This window comes from Acipenser ruthenus, chromosome 14 (genome assembly GCF_902713425.1).
Source record: "Acipenser ruthenus chromosome 14, fAciRut3.2 maternal haplotype, whole genome shotgun sequence".
Classification (NCBI taxonomy): Eukaryota; Metazoa; Chordata; class Actinopteri; order Acipenseriformes; family Acipenseridae; genus Acipenser; species Acipenser ruthenus.
The window spans coordinates 31,378,164-31,395,442 of NC_081202.1; the positions used below are offsets into that span (position 1 = coordinate 31,378,164).

The window sequence follows — 17,279 nt, forward strand, 5'->3', positions numbered from 1 at the left end:
TGTCTCAGTCACAGGTCATGGGTCCTCCAACAGGATAATGACCCAAAACACACAGCTAAAAGCACCCAAGAATGGATAAGAACAAAACATTGGACTATTCTGAAGTGGCCTTCTATGAGTCCTGATCTGAATCCTATCGAACATCTATGGAAAGAGCTGAAACTTGCAGTCTGGAGAAGGCACCCATCAAACCTGAGACAGCTGGAGCAGTTTGCTCAGGAAGAGTGGGCCAAACTACCTGTTAACAGGTGCAGAAGTCTCATTGAGAGCTACAGAAAACGTTTGATTGCAGTGATTGCCTCTAAATGTTGTGCAACAAAATATTAGGTTAGCGGTCCCATCATTTTTGTCCATGCCATTTTCATTTGTTTTATTATTTACAATATTATGTTGAATAAAAAATCAAAAGCAAAGTCTGATTTCTATTAAATATGGAATAAACAATGGTGGATGCCAATTACTTTTGTCAGTTTCAAGTTATTTCAGAGAAAATTGTGCATTCTTCGTTTTTTGTGGAGGGGTACCAACAAATTTGAGCACGTCTGTATATATATATATATATATATATATATATATATATATATATATATATATTCATATATATATATATATATTCATATATATATATATATATATATATATATTCATTTTTTTAACAAACCATATTCAAATTGTACTTTTATTTACTTGACTTGTATCTTGTTTTTAAATGGGTTTTTATTTTCTTAGGAATTGAAGTCACTCAACTTTGTGAACTGTATTGCACAGTAGAGCTGTACTATAAAGAAGCATGGGTTAGGTGTGCCTGCTGGCTTAATGTCTTTGTTTTTGTTGTGTTTTGCAGAGAGGTAGGGAGTGGACGGCCCCTGGGGAGTTTGGAAAATATCGAAGTCAGATCTCTCAGCCTGTACAGTAAGTGAATAGCAGTCAGATCTGTCTGTACAGTAAGTTAATAGCAGTCAGATCTGTCTGTACAGTAAGTGAATAGCAGTCAGATCTGTCTGTACAGTAAGTTAATAGCAGTCAGATCTGTCTGTACAGTAAGTGAATAGCAGTCAGATCTGTCTGTACAGTAAGTGAATAGCAGTCAGATCTGTCTGTACAGTAAGTGAATAGCAGTCAGATCTCTCAGCCGGTCCAGCAAGTGTTCAAAGCCAAGGGTTTCAATACCTTGGAGGTGAATCTCCTGTTTCATCTTCTCCTGGCACAACTCAAGTGAACTAAGAGCTGCTGTAGAAATAGCACAGAGACCGCACAGACAACCTAAATAACTCATTACTGAGTTATTTAGGTTGCTCTTTCCATTGAAGTGTCTCGTAATTTACACTTCATTACACTGCAGTTGCACAGGTGGCTGATACAGGGATGGAAATCAGTCTCCTATTGCATAGCTGAGATCTGATTGGTCAGCCTTGCACTCGACCCATTATGTTATCCCAGCAGAACATCACGGATCTAGTACCAGCAACCTCCTTACTGATAACCTAGACAGACATATCAATCCGCCACAAATGTCAATAACACAGAATAAATTACACAATTCCTGAAGTGAATTTTACCTCAAACAACATGACAACTGTGGAAACCTCATTTGTCAAAGACCATTCAAACACAGAGCAGCCATTAGACCAGACAGCACCTCTCAATGAGAGAAAAAATAAATTAAAAAAAGATACCTAGAGATCGACTCTGAGTGACTAGACAAGAATCTGACAAAAATGAAGCATCAACGAAATGACAAACCAACTGGGCAGTCAAAGTTTTTTATGACTGGGTGAGTGAGAGTAACACAAATATAGACTTAAACAGTCACTATAGAACACCTTAATACAGTTCTACTACAATGTTATGCCTCTGTCAGAAATAGCTCTGGAGAGCCATATGGCATAAGCAGTTACCTGGGGCTCAGAGTGGGTTTAAACAGACACTTAAATGAACCGCCCCTGAGCTGTAACATTTATGTAATGTCACATGCAGAGTTCAACTCTGCCAACAATGTGTTCATAGCATACATACAGAAACTTGAAGTCCTATTGTTATTAACCCACTTTCAAAAGAAATAACACTTTAGAACGTCATAGTTAATACTTTACTACAGTTGAAATGGGAAAACAGGAACTATTTTATGAGGCTGAATGTTATTTCCACATTTGTCTAATAAAATCACTTTTAAACATGAAATGAGTCTTGATATTTTTTTTTAGTGTGAGCCATTGTATCATAGGAATAATGCACTCCAGGTTGTGTGTTATGCCTGCGGCCTCGTGTCCATCCACCCCAGGTGTGATGTTATCCCAGCACAACACACACCCTGTCGTGCATTATTCCTTTAATAAAACCCGGAGTAGATCAAACTGCTTTGCAATGGAAGACTTATTTCCATCTCTGCTGTTACAATGCAACTATGAGGGATTGCAAAGAAACGTAACACTCTACATTAAGTGTCTCTAATTACTGTGTATTTACATAGTAATTACTTAGCAAATATATGTGTACTTGCACATAAGTATAATGTTATTAGTTACAATGTACTTAATGTGTAAATTATTTTGCATGATATAACCAGAACTGTAAACCTAACCTTAACCCTTTTCTGATTTACACGTTGAGTACAATATATCTATGCATAATAACATTGTAATTGTGTGTGTGTGTGTGTATATATATATATATATATATATATATATATATATATATACACACACGTGTATTTACCAAGTAACTGCACAGTACTTGGTAACACCTAATGTAAAGTGTTACCCAAATAATCACCTTGTAATTGCACAGTGTAGAAGCGTTGTGTAGTTATTATGTAATTGAGGGATGGCAGTGTAACTGCACTGTGCTGCACAGTGTAGAAGGGCTGTGTAGTTGCAATGTAATTACTTAGTATGCACATGTGTAATTGAGACCCCCAATGTTTTCTAATGAATAGCCTGTCTTGTTTACTTAGCACAAGTAACTGCACGTTTGAAAGAGGGATGGCCAGTGTTCTTATCTCAGATTTGTATTAGCAGCATATTCACTGGTCTGTTCGTTCTTTGCTTGATTTTTTATATTTGAATTCAGATTTTTTGTAGATTAAAATACAATTTGGGTCTGAAGTCGGACAAAGTTTGCAACTTCAACACTATGAGAGGTGCATTCATCTTCGACTTTCTAATCATCCTGTATATTGATTGTTGCCTGAATACTATGTAGCCTGATGCAGAAGGTTTGATATAAACACAGTATCTATGTAGACCAGCTACCTCAGTACTTGGACAACAGAAATACTAAAAATGTCAGTTTCTTCTAATGAAATAAATAAATACTATGAAAGTGGAGTTGTTTCCTAGACCTCTGTACTATTCTGCAGAGCTGAGAGTTAATCGTCACGCTATCCTGAAAGTCCCATATGGAATTGTAATGACAGCCCACCCCCTGAAACAAAACAACGTTTACAATACAAACCAACAGCAAGACAAAAACATTAAAACCTGTAGTCTGCATTGCTGTTACCACCGAGATCTGAGTCTGTAGTCTATCTCTCCTCTCCTCTCTTCCCAGCCTGTCGATGAAGAGGTACTACTTCGAAGTGCTCCACAAGCAGGACGGAGGAGGCACAGACCATGTGGAAGTGGCAGTGAGCATTCAATGAAACAGCTTAACCCACTGAGTACCAAATTCATTGCTCTTTGAAAAATCAGAACACAAGCTGGATTTATTTAATTTGCTACATTACATTTACCTTTTTATGGGTTCCCAAAATTAGAGTAAGTTCTCACAGCAATATAGTTAGAGAATTAAAATAACAGGTTGATATGCTTAAAATATGCCAGTTAAAAATGCTCTAAAAAATGACACGTCCTCAAATGAAGACAATGGCACTTAATGAGTTAACAGCTAATGCCATATTGGAGTGAATAGATTTGTTGTGTTTGGTCTGTTAGGTTTGCTCAGACTGACCTGCGTTTTCTTTTCTTTTCAGTGGAGGCTGAGGCAAGCAGGCTCCCAGTTCACACTGATCTCTTCCAGGTCTCTGTCACTCTACACTAGTAAGTTCTGTCGCTCTGGGTTGCAGTGCAATGGGAATCGGGGAGGATTTAGAACAGAAAGGCTGGGCTCGGATTACTGCTGGAGTCAGTTCCACTCCCAATATAGTGCAGCTCGGCGCAGGCTACGCAAACACACACACACACTTGCAATTCAGATAGATGCACTCAGGAGGCTGCAAGTCACTGTATAGAATGATGCAGCATTTGTAAGCTCTTCAAACTCCTACAGTGAACGCAAAGCTCATTTTAACCAGTTTTTACCAAACAATTTTTTCAGGTTTACCAAACTGAATTTTGCCTAGTCAAGCATATGAAGGTACTGATTTCTACTATCCAGTTCACTATGTACATTTAATGTAAATAAATGTGCTGCAGTCCTATAGATTAACTTCACCAGCCTAGGTTAACTTCATGGCTGGTCTCTCTTTTCTGCTGTTGCTCTCTTGGTTCTTTGCACGTATTGTATTCTTGAATCTGGAATATGCAGAGATCTCAAAGACAATGCTATGCATAGAGAGTTGCTGCTGCTTTCTGGTATACAATCCATTCAAATGCAATGAAACCATTTGTTCTACAGTAAAGGTGCCAGTTTGCAGCTGTTTATCACTAGCTTTTAAATTGAAATGTCTTGATAATGTCAACAAGAGAACAACCAAAATAGTTAATCCAATGGATTTGAAATGCTTGAGTTAGCAATCCATTAAAGGGGCATCTGTGATCCTGCTGGAAATGCTGCAGGGAGATGGTTAGGGATGTGAACAGTATGTGGGGTGCAGTCCATACAGAGAGAGAGATGCAGGGCACCAGGGTGCAGTCCATACAGAGATAGAGATGCAGGGCTCTGGGGTGTAGTCCATACAGAGAGAGAGATGCAGGGCTCTGGGGTGCAGTCCATACAGAGAGAGAGAGATGCAGGGTTCTGGGGTGCAGTCCATACAGAGAGAGAGATGCAGGGCTCTGGGGTGCAGTCCGATAGGGCAGCAGTGTGGAGTAGTGGTTAGGGCTCTGGACTCTTGAGCGGAGGGTTGTGGGTTCAATCCCCAGTGGGGGACACTGCTGCTGTACCCTTGAGCAAGGTACTTTACCTAGATTGCTCCAGTAAAAACCCAACTGTATAAATGGGTAATTGTATGTAAAAAAAAATAATGTAATTGTATGTAAAAATAATGTGATATCTTGTAACAATTGTAAGTCGCCCTGGATAAGGGCGTCTACTAAGAAATAAATAATAATAATAATACAGAGAGAGAGATGCAGGGCTCTGGGGTGCAGTCCATACAGATAGAGATGCAGGGCTCTGGGGTGCAGTCCTTACAGAGAGAGAGATGCAGGGCTCTGGGGTGCAGTCCATACATAGAGAGAGATGCAGGGCTCAGAGATTCAGTGTTTGCTCTCTGCTCTCCGCTTTGTAGACGAATCCTCTCTGCTGCTGGATGAGGTGCTGCACATCCCCCAGTCCCCTGCCAGTCACCGCAGAGCCGTCTGGCACTCCACTCACACCGCGGAGATGCTAAAGCCAGACCCACGGGACTCCTTCCACCTGCGTGAGTCCCTGAGAGAGGAGCACTGGCAGCACAGCATGGCCAATAATCAGACTTTTGGGGTTCACTTGCATTTGATTTTCCTCTCTCTCTCTCTCTCTCTCTCTCTCTCTCTCTGTCTCTCCCTCGTTAGTCCCTTTCATTAAAGAGTCCCACCTGGAGCAAGTCCTCCCTGACTGTATCTACAGCCCCAGCTACCTCCTGAGTCCGGGCTCCCCGCTGATGCGCTACCAAGGGTTGCACTTTGTAAGTACAAACTCTGCTCTGCTCGGCACGTTTCTCCTGTTTCGGTCCAACCTGCAAAGTATAGCTGGTATACTGGATAGCTCCCATTCACCTGTTCCCTTGCCCCTAGTGGATGTAAGAAGCACCACACAACTCGACAGGGTTGTCGGTGTCTGCTTGAGAGAGGCCCCGGACTGAATGGAAGGCAGGCAGGCAGGCAGGCAGGCAGGGGGTGCTCAGGTCAGGGTTGAGATGTGCTCTATATAATCTCTCCTCTCTCCTCTGTTCTGTGATTCCTCAGGTGCATCTGTCATACGTTTACCCAAACGACTACACCAGACTCACACACATGGAGGCTGAAAACAAGTGCTTCTATCACGGGGACGGCTATCATTCAGACAGGTACTGTGTGATTCTGAATGTTAGAGGGAGAGTACAGAGTGTGACAGGGAGTGCAGGACGCAATGAGCATTGTCAGGTACACATGTAGGGACTGATGAGTTTACAGCTCTGCAGTGTTGAGTGGAGTTCTCTTTCCTGTCCTACTAGAGCGCTCTGCAGTGTTGAAATTAGGTTTTATTATATTCTGAATATGGAGACGTTAAGGTTTGTACACACAGCCCATCTCAATACAATATATAATAGTATTATTATAATTCTATCTTATTTTTATTTTTTTAAGCTTCTACCTGCTGTTGTGTTGGCTGCATGCATTCGTATTGAGCAGTGTGGATTCTTTGAGATGCATTACTGTTCATCACCACAAGGCAGTGCTCTCGTTCCATGTTCTATTTCAGCAGTGCTCTGTGTTTCTCTGAACAGAGGTGTCTCTGTGCTTGGTCCTGCAGATCAGGATTTTCCAGATTCATGAGGATGGATCCTCCAATGCGTCCAAAGCAGCGGAGAGTGAGCTGGCCGGGCTGGGAGGGCCCAGGTTAGGATTTTGAAGGGGTGCTGCCCCGTACTCTGTGTAATATACTCCTCAGACAGTTACTCGAAGCTGTATTATTCACAGAGTTCTTATGTTACCGGGCTGGCATAAAGTTCATGATGCTCCGACTGTGTTGCACGAGTTCTGAATCGCTGTGTGTGCATGTCAGATACTGTCTAGAGATCAGCTGGAGTGGTTATACAGTAAGGTGTGTGCAGTGTGAGGTTCTTTATTTAATATGTATTCAAAGTCTGTTCTAGACACATATCAGTGTTGAGTGCATGGAGACTCAGCCACATTAATGCTGTATCTTAAAATGTAACAGCTCTCTAATGGAGGGCTTCTCATGGTGGCTTTTGATTGGTTACAGAAATCCTGTAGAGAGTAAATGATATATCCACACGTAGCCACCTGTTCTGCACCAGTACAGTATTCATCACTCTACATGGGCTGGATAAGCCGCAGCATGTGACCTGAGTGAGTTTATGCCAGCCCTGCATGGTCCTGTTCTGAGCAAACTGCAGCCGCTGGCTTTACTGCTGTTCTGCATTCCACATTCTGCATCTTTTATTGTTACTAATACACTCAAGTCATGTTACCTAAGGGACACTACTGTCTACATCTGTATTTTGTGTAATGTTTAATTTCTTGCCTTTTCTTACGATTGCAAGTTTTTTTTCTATTATTAATTTTATTTTCTGGCTCTGCAGGAGGAATCCTGCCGGACTCAGAGGAGCAGCTGTTTGAATATGTAGATCAGGAGGTCCTGGAGAGGTTGGAGAGGGAAAGAGAGGGGGAGAGGATTCAGGGCCAGGATGTGAAGCAGGGGGAGCTAGAAAGGGAGAGAGGGGGGGAGAGGCAGAGTCTGGGGCTTGGGCAGAGGATTCAGGGCCAGCGTGAAAAGGAGGCGGAGCTGGAGAGGCAGAGGAAGGGAGAGAGACAGGTGGAGGTGGAAAAGCAAGAACAGAAGGCAGTGAGGCCAAGGCAGAGGACAAGGGTGAGGCAGGGGGAGGGGGTGAGGAGGAGAGGTGGTGTGAAGCAGAGAGAGGGGGTGCAGGAGGCAGTGAAAGAGGAGAGACTCAAGTCAGTGAAGCATGTGGATTACGGAGATGATTTTGATGACTACACCTCCAAGCGCAGGAGTAAGCTCCACTCTGTGAGGGGAGAGGGGGTCCCAACCCAAAACAAGCGTCGCAGGAGAACAGCAGCAGCACCAGGGGTGAAACCCACCCCGATTCCTGTAAATCTGAGGCTCAAGTACAAGGATCTCGCTCCCACAGCCAGGGCGCGCAGTCTGCAGACCGGGCAGAAGATGGTAAAGAGAGGGGCCGCTGGAAAGCACCAGGAGATTCTCCTGCTGCAGGGGGACTGGGAGCAGGAGGATTACAGGAATGAGCTGTTTATCAACCCGGCTTTCTACGACCAGGCTGTGGACTGGGAGCAGACCTTCGATGTGAAGAAACTGGACTTCGCCGGCCAACGCTCGGACTGGATGGACCTGCACTGCAACGTGTCCGGGAACCTGGTCCTGAGCGAGACTGAGGCCCTGGGGGTGGTGCGGAGCTACATGGAGAAGCTGAACGCCAGGAACAAGGGGTACGGGGGGGTGGGGGTGGGTTAATGGGGGTAGGGATGGAAATCAGACTGATGGGAATGGAAATAACTCCTATAGCAGGGGTAGTCAGTTATTTTATGTGAAGGTCCAAAATTCTTAGTTACAGCAAGGTGAAGGTCCAGAGCACATTTTACTCTCAAACAAACACAATTTATAATTATTACACATGTTGTTGGTTCTTCTCTTTTTTTTTTGCTTTTTAGTAATCAAAATGACTTTTTCACTAGTCTGCCTTTTTTGCTGATTTGTTTCAACATGAGTTATTTCCCTGCTAAAACTATAGAATAAAACTATAGAACTATAGAACTATAGAAATAACTGCTGTATTCTTATATGTTTCTGTGTTTGCAGACCCAAGCTTTGTGTTTCACTATTTCAAAAACAAAAGTGAAGCACAAGAAAGAAAAAAAATTGAAAAATGACTGTGCTTTCTCTTTTTCAAGAGAATTCAAATATAAATATAAAAACCTTAGAAATAATAAATATAGTACTTTTACATTCAATTCATTTGTAATCGGCTATTACTCGCAGTAATTTAAGTGGGAGATGTGGTAGGTCCTTAAGGGGCTTGAGTTACAGGTGAGCTCAATAAGAGCAAGTAGAGGTGCATCAGTCAAAACAGAACGCTAATAATATTAATAATGTTCATCTTGGAGAACAAATACCCACACGCATATCGCTTAAATATTGTGCGCTTTTCTCCAGAATAACACAAATACACGTTTTTTAAAAAACATTATATTATATTTTACATTATATTTTACATTATATTATCGGCTTGGAGAGCCTTATTAGCCATAGAGATGGGAAAGGTTGACTCTTGCAAACTTGGCGACAGCAGCCAACGCACGCAGTTTCACTTTATTTGATCTTCTAATACTGTTTCACATTTTGTTTAATTCATGCTGTTCACTGTTCTCTGCTACTTAATATCACAGCAACACCTTGCGCACCACACTCTCATAAGAACCACGTTGACTGAAAAATTCACAGCATTTCCAGTGTGAATGCAAGTAAAAACACAGATTGGCATATGACTTGGCGGCCCAGTTAAAATGTTTGGACGGTCCGGATTCAGACCGCGGTCCACCGATTGACTACCCCTGTCTTATAGCGTAGCAGTGTCACCCATTCTAGGTTTTACTAACAGCTTGATTTGCCCCAGTGTACAGGTAACAAGCTCATGTGTGTCTTACTAAACGCATAGCGAAACCAGGAATGGATCAAACTGCTATGCAATGGGAGTCTTTATTCATGTATTCGTGTTTTGTGTTCTGACCCCTCTCTCCTCGCCCAGGCTCTACTCCCTGTCCTGTGTTCATGTATTGGTATTTCAGTGTTCTGACCCCTCTCTCCTCTCCCAGGCTCTACTCTCTGAAGCGTGTTGTGAATGTGGAGAAGCGCCTCGACGCAGTCCAGGGCAGCCGCTACCTGCTGGATTTGGAGCTGCTGGAGGGTGGGGCACGGATGGTGCGCCTCTCGCAGTTCGTCTTTGCTTTGAACCCCCTGCCCCTGGCCCGTGGGGGCTCCCCTCGGCTCCGCCCCCACCCCAACCCCCCGCCCCCCAGAGAGCCGCTGCTATGCCGGCCGCTGGGACTGACCCGCAGGAACGAGGTCATGGTCCACTTCATTGTGCCAGGTCAGCGAGCTGCGGCCTCTCACACTGCCGCCTGCAAATCTTACACTGCAGACTGTGTTTGAGTGAGGGTGTCATTGCCTCTGACTTTCTATCCAGTTAAACCTCCTAGCAACAAGGTAGGGGGTGGAGCAGGGTGTGGGATTGAGGCAGGGGGAGGGGCTGAGGCAGAGGGAGGAGCTAGAGTGGGTGGGAGAGACAGGAATGGGGGGGAAATTCAGAGACAAGGACAGATGTAGCCGGAGAAGCAGAAGGAAGGTGTGAGGGGGGAGCTGCTGAATGTGTTTCTCTCCTCACAGTGAAGGACCAGGCTCGCTGGGTGCAGCAGTTCATCACAGACATGGAGGAGCTGTACAGAGAGACTGGGGACGAGAACTTCAACGTGATCATCACTGACTACAGCAGCACTGACATGGATGTGGAGAGGGCACTGAGACGAGCAGCACTGCCCAGGTACAGGAACCACAGGGCAGCTCCTCAAGATGTTTCCAGAGATCTGCGGAGTGCAGAATCCAAGCAACTGTATCCCATCCATTCTGATTGAAGTAAAATATTTAGAAATTGATTGAAAGCGTCACGTCTAACAAGTTGCTTCCCGGCACCGCAGACCTGTATGGAGACCTGGAAATGGTAACCGCACTCTGATCTTGTGTTCACTCACAGCACTTGCTTCATTCAGTTTCATTGTAAGACTGCACTCAAACTGGTTATCAAGTGAAGTAACTGAGCCACTGTGAGCAGCTCAGCGAAACGACTCCCTTAACAGTGTTCTCCGTGGGCTCTTCTCACACACACACACACACACACACACACACACACACACACACACACACACAGTGTAACATCTTGTTCCTCGAGGAAGGCCCAAGACCTGTTTTATAGCTGAACTGGAATGCTGAATGCTGCACTGTCCTCTGAACTGAGTCTCTGTACTGTGTTGCTTTCCCCTGAATGCGACTGTAACTGGTGTTACTGGTTTGTCTGCTGCAGGTTCCAGTATGTCAAGCTGGGGGGGAACTTCGAACGCTCTGCGGGCCTCCAGGCGGGCATCAATCTCATCCAGGTAGGAGAAAGGGGCGGGAATCACCAGCCAGGGGGGAAAAGTGGGGGCAATGTGACGGCAATGCACTAGCCCTGCTGCACCCAGTCCTGGGGTTCAGAACTCCCCTCTATTATTAATATTGAAACATCAGCTCTGTACAGTAGGTGTGCCCTGTTACACTTTTTAAAAGCAGGGTGATTGGTAATTTCTGCAACATTGCTGGAACATCATCAAAACTGGAGGATAACATGCTGTGATGCACTGTTTGATCACCAGGGGTCAGTTCAGTAATGTCAACAGTAAAGGAGAATTGAAAACCGTGCACAATTGTTAATTATGACTTCCCCTTTATACACTATCTAGAGAAATCTATTTAAAAATATCTGGGGAACTCGTTATCTACTCATGGTTGAGGACATTCTTCAGTATCCGACTAGAATTGTATATGGTTTCCCACAGCAAAAGCGCAGCAGTGTGTGATAAAGCACAGTGAAAGCATGGTGTAGCATAGCCAAGCAAAGCACAGAGAGGTATAGTAAAGCATATTAATTGCCATATATATATATATATATATATATATATATATATATATATATATATATATATATATATATATATATATAGTAAACTAACCCTTATAAAATATTCCCGTAGTAAAAGCATAGCAAACTGTAATAAAGTACAGAGAATGCATGGTAAAGCAAACTGGTAACCCTATGGTAAATGCATAGGGATCCATAGGAAAACTGCCTAATAACATTTTCTAAGGGAAGGCCTATGCATACCGTGGATGTGCAGCAGATCAGGGGGGTTTGTTTTCAGTGATACTGACGGCTCTGGTTTTGTATTTCTAGTGTACAACTCAGCCCCTTACAGTGGGGAGGCCTGGGCTTCAATCTCGTCTCTCACGCTCTCTCTCTGTGTTTTGCTCTCAGGACAACAGCAGTATTGTGTTCCTGTGTGATCTTCACATCCACTTCCCCGCCTCCATCCTCGACAGCATCCGCAAGCACTGTGTGGAGGGCAGGCTGGTCTTCGCCCCCATTGTCCTACGCATGGACTGCGGGGCCTCTCCACAGGAGCCAGACGGTACTGTGCACCACACACACTCATCAGGGCTGGAAACAGGACTCCCATTGTAGAGCAGCCTGATCCGTTCCTGGTTTTACAAGGAGTTCAATGAGACACACCTGAGCTTGTTACCTATACACTGTGGCTAATCACGGTCGTTGTAAAACCTGAAATGGGTGAAACTGCTGTGCAACAGGAGTCTTATTCCCATCCCTGGGTTGTATTGCTGTAATAAAATGTGTCTTCGTTTTTATGATCTGAATTTTAAATCTAAACCAGATCTTTCACTGTCTTCCTAATATGTAGTGAAGTGTGTCAGTGGGAGGAAAACACTAGACTGGTCATTAGAGAGTTCAAGCGGCAGTGTTTAGCTCCGTCACTGTTTAGATCATTAAGATAGAGCCCCACGTGTGAGGCTGATGTTTTTGTCCCATTGCACAAGCAGGGGGCAGAGGGTCAGTAAAGTAAGCGGCTGTGTCCACTCTGCTTGCAGGTTACTGGGAGGTGAATGGATTTGGATTGCTGGGACTCTACAAGTCGGATCTGGACTCTGTGGGTGGGATGAACACCAGGGAATTCCGGGATCGCTGGGGGGGAGAAGACTGGGAGCTGCTGGACAGGTAACCAGCGAGAGCGAGACAGCACAGGAATACAGTGTGGAGAGTGTCAATCCATTCACTTCATACAGAGCTTGAGTATCAATTCATTGACTTCATACAGAGCTTGAGTGTCAATCCATTCGCTTCTACAGAGCTTGCAGTCTAATTCAGTCGAGGCTGCAGTGCAGGTTTTCCTTTAGTGCAGTTGTCATCCAGGAACACTGGAACAAAGACCTTTATGACCCGTGAAGCACCAAAGTTCTTTTGTAAATGTAATGTTTGGTCATCTATATATAATGGTATGTACGGTACACAGTGCTGTCCCTGTATATCATGGAACAGGTTATAAAGCGCTGTGGTGATGGCGTCATTGGCTCTGTAATACCATAGGAGTTGTGTTAGAAAAATGACACTAATGTTCACTCGCACACATTCGGCCTTGGTTCAGGCCTCAACCACACACAAAAAGTCATGCAAATCCTGTCCACGCCTGCGCCCCATGCTTCCTGTCCACGCCTGCGCCCCATGCTTCCTGTCCACGCCTGCGCCCCATGCTTCCTGTCCACACCTGCGCCCCATGATTCCTGCAAAACAACTGCATTTCAGCTCCTGCAAGCTATGCAAAATTGTTATAGTTTCATCAGTCGAAGTATAAGTGATATTCTTTCCAGCCAAAGCTCAGAGTCTGTATTTGAATATTTCTGTTTGGTCTCTGGGTTGATTCTCTTTCTTTCTCTCTCTCTCTCTCTCTCTCTCTCTCTCTCTCTCTCTCTCTCTCTCTCTCTCTCTCTCTCTCTCTCTCTCTCTCTCTCTCTCTCTCTCTCTCTCTCTCTCTCTCTCTCTCTCTCTCTCTCTCTCTCTCTCTCTCCTGCAGGATTGTACAGGCAGGGCTGGACGTGGAGCGGATTTACCTGAGAAAGTTCTTCCATCACTTCCACAGCAAGAGGGGGATGTGGAACCGGAGAGTACGATCCTGACTGAGGGAAACCAGACTGAGGAACCCCTCTGAATGAACTGAGAGCAGAGAGGAGACAACTGTATGAACCTACACTACTGAATAACTGAGCTAGGAGAGCAGGCAGCTGTTACTGAATGAACTGAGAACAGAGAGGGCATGACTGTATGAACCTACACTACTGAATAACTGAGCGAGGAGAGCAGGCAGCTCTTACTGAATGAACTGAGAGCAGAGAGGACACGACTGTATGAACCTACACTACTGAATAACTGAGCAAGGAGAGCAGGCAGCTCTTACTGAATGAACTGAGAGTGCTTTGAGGTGGGTGTCTCATTGTTTTCTATTTATTTTTTTATTGTATTTCGGGGTGCAGTTGTAAATGCAGATGAACCTCGAAGCACAGAGGCCTGGTTTCCAAGTGTCTCGTAGTCAGCCTTTGGGAGCTGGCTGCTATGAGCCATTTTAGACTGCAGATTCAACCTTGCAAAAACACAATGTTGCTCTCAACTCGTCTATAGATGGGGTGCACTGGTGGCAGGTGTACTGTTTTGCAGGGGAGTACTGGGAAAACTGGGAGCTGGCAGACCCAGCTGGAGAATCTGGACTCTGCCTATTTGACTGAGTTACAGCACAACCTGGAAGCTGAGTGAACACATTGGACTCTGGTGGAAATGCAGAAGCCCAGGGTCTTCTCTGGGTCGTTAAGAGGGCTCAGTGTTGCTCAAGGTGAATACTTGAAAATGAGGAGAGATAGGAAGGAGGTGACGGCACAAGAACATTTATTTGGGTTCACTTTCTAACTGCTTTGTGATGGTTGTCGGTCTCTCAGAAGTTTTATTTTAACATGAATGCTCAGAATTCTGCAGGAGATTTTGTTGCACCATCACAGTTTCCTACATGAACACCGAGGTCCTGTTAAGGTACTGGCACTGTTTACACCTAGATATAGACTACAAGTGCATGCTCCTTTCTAATGAATTGTGCTGCTAGTAGTACTGAACTGGGAGCAAGTCTAATGGGTGTAGAACGGGACAAACTGACTGAAACAATTGAAGAAACAGCTGCTTGGGTTTGTGTGGATCGCTGTTCTCTACAGTCTAAGAGAAGCAGTCATCATCACGAACCAAAGCAGCTGTTTTTCACGTGTTTGAAATGCTAAATAAGCCCACAATGACCCGCACCTGGTTTCAATGCAGAGCTTAATAATCGAACGATTGGTTGGTGCAGCGCTACATGGGTGTCAGTTTCTCAGTGAATGTGTCGCCCCCGAGAGGAGAGGCTGTTCCCTGCACTTTGCCTGTCCAGATGACCTCGGCTCTCCAGAGACTGTGCTGTAGCCGTGGACATATATTAATATGATGTGTAACAAAATAAACACTATATAATATGTTTTTGTATTTAATTTTTTTTAAGAACAGTCATTTATGAAAACACTTGATGTGAAGATGCACTACTCCCTTTGATTAAGCACAGGATAAAGTTAAAATGGGCGGTTTTTCAAATGCACAACTATAGATTTACTTCCTGTGCACTTGGTTCTCTGCAAATAGTCCAGCAGCAATTGGACCACGTGACCCACAGCACAGGAACTGATCAGTATTGTGGAATTCACTAAATCTGCATTTCCCAAACTAAATGGTTAAATTACAATAAAAAGACCAAAAAACCAAAAGATGTTCAGTACAATGAAAGGGGGCTGTGATAATGCAGCTAAAAAATGTTAATACAATTAATTGAAAAGCCTTGGGTTGTATGATCCGCAGTCTCTGCTGAGGTTTAAAGAGATGTAGCCGATACAGCCAAGACCTGAATCTCACAGCATGGCTGTTTTCTGCAGGAATCATCCATACCTACAGGAACCCATTTGAAGCAGGCTCTTTGATTCCCAAATGTCTGCTCTTTCAGCAGCTTCATTGCAGTCAAGGGCTGGGTGAGAGGGGAGTGTGGGGGCAGCAGCAGCATTGCAATCGGGCTGGGTGAGAGGGGAGTGTTGGGGCAGCAGCTTCAAGGAACAGCACTCAAGTCTCTCAGGTATAGACCAGCACCTCACACAGCATGGCTACCTTCTTTTGTTTTGTTTTAAAGAGTGTTTTAGCTCTAAAGAGATGCTTCAAGAAGTTATTCTTCTGTATCAGTGACCTGTTTCTATGGATACTTAGTGGCATTGGGCCAAGTTTTGGTACTTAGGAATGTATAATTTCTGTGAAAATGGGTATTTGTGTGCAATCATGATTTGCATTAAAATTAAATGTCATATAAACTGATTCATTGTTTTGTGTGTTTTTGTTTTCTATGTTCTAAGGATTTCAAGGAGACTGGCTGACAGCCTGGGACTATCCAAGCAGCTGTAGTGTGTATTATTAAAACGGGGCTCAAGAAGTTCCACTGTTCAAAATGATTTTATTATGCAAAGGAAATGGAAATACGTTAGATACTGTAATAGAGAAGAGCTGTGGACATGTAAAGAAGTATGAGAGAAACTGTCCTGTGGTTTTTAAATGAAAATGCAATCCAAAATGTGAATGGCTAAACAAATAAAACAGGAAGTCAGTTTCAAAGGTAATTTTATTAAATCACACTCTTCCACGCTGGGATGGGTTTTTCTATCTCAAAGGAGATGTCTGGTTGAAATGTGCCTTTGTGCAAGTCAACAGAAGATTTCTGCTGTATTAGAGGTTCATTGTCTTAAAACCTTAAACTGAGCTCGCTGGGTTCCAAGCAACAGTGTGCTTGGCATATGATGTCCCTGAAAGTCTCCCCTGGTAAAGGCACAGTCGCAGGGTGAGTCATACAGTCAGGGGAGCACAGGGGTCCCCGAGGTCTTCCCTGGTAAAGGCACAGTCGCAGGGTGAGTCAAACAGTCAGGGGAGCACAGGGGTCCCCGAGGTCTTCCCTGGTAAAGGCACAGTCGCAGGGTGAGTCATACAGTCAGGGAAGCACAGGGATCCCCGAGTTCTTCCCTGGTAAAGGCACAGTCGCAGGGTGAGTCATACAGTCAGGGGAGCACAGGGGTCCCCGAGGTCTTCCCTGGTAAAGGCACAGTCGCAGGGTGAGTCATACAGTCGGGAGCACAGGGGTCCCTGAGGTCTCCCCTGGTAAAGGGTGCAGGGTGAGACATATAATCAGGGGAGTGCATGTTCCTGGCTGTGTGAAGTTGCCGGTCTTTGCTGGAGATTGTGGAGGGAGCATAGCATTGGCTCTGGCACGCCCACAGGTTAAGGAGGCAAAACCATCAGTGACTGTTTCTCCTCATTATGTTACTGCGGACGCTACTGGCAAGGCACCTGGTGGGCTCAGGCAGACACGTGTGTAGGGTGTCTATTCATGTATAAGGATGTCATTTCATACAGATTGAGCAGACAGAATGCAGACTGCATGACATCTCTTATACAATAAGAGAGGCGCTACATGTGACATGTTAACTTAGAAACAAGTTCTAGTAACAGTTTCCCATTTTAATAACTTTCAGATGAAATGTAAACAAGCAGGTGCTACATTTTTTTTTTTTTACGTCAATTGAAATACTGGAACAAAACTATTGAAAACTTTACATCTGATATGGGTGAATGGAGCATTGTGTGTTCTCAATGTACGCCTGCTAAAGCAGAAATACACGTTTCCAGT

General features: G+C 44.3%; 1 protein-coding gene across 2 annotated transcripts in view; it reads left to right on the plus strand.

Annotated features, from left to right (window-relative positions):
• The window catches only part of b4galnt3b (beta-1,4-N-acetyl-galactosaminyl transferase 3b), a 37,634-nt gene extending 21,715 nt beyond the window's left edge, over nt 1-15,919 (plus strand). For both annotated transcript variants that reach the window (XM_034033551.3, XM_058986355.1), the window contains 14 exons: nt 845-912; nt 3,550-3,625; nt 3,971-4,037; nt 5,450-5,581; nt 5,712-5,824; nt 6,105-6,205; nt 6,652-6,737; nt 7,445-8,330; nt 9,714-9,988; nt 10,285-10,438; nt 10,976-11,048; nt 11,963-12,116; nt 12,592-12,718; nt 13,572-15,919. In XM_034033551.3, coding sequence (XP_033889442.3) covers nt 845-912; nt 3,550-3,625; nt 3,971-4,037; nt 5,450-5,581; nt 5,712-5,824; nt 6,105-6,205; nt 6,652-6,737; nt 7,445-8,330; nt 9,714-9,988; nt 10,285-10,438; nt 10,976-11,048; nt 11,963-12,116; nt 12,592-12,718; nt 13,572-13,674 — 2,415 coding nt within the window. In that variant the 3' untranslated portion in view covers nt 13,675-15,919. The remainder of the gene's footprint in view (nt 1-844; nt 913-3,549; nt 3,626-3,970; nt 4,038-5,449; nt 5,582-5,711; nt 5,825-6,104; nt 6,206-6,651; nt 6,738-7,444; nt 8,331-9,713; nt 9,989-10,284; nt 10,439-10,975; nt 11,049-11,962; nt 12,117-12,591; nt 12,719-13,571) is intronic.
• Nucleotides 15,920-17,279: the final 1,360 nt, after the last annotated feature.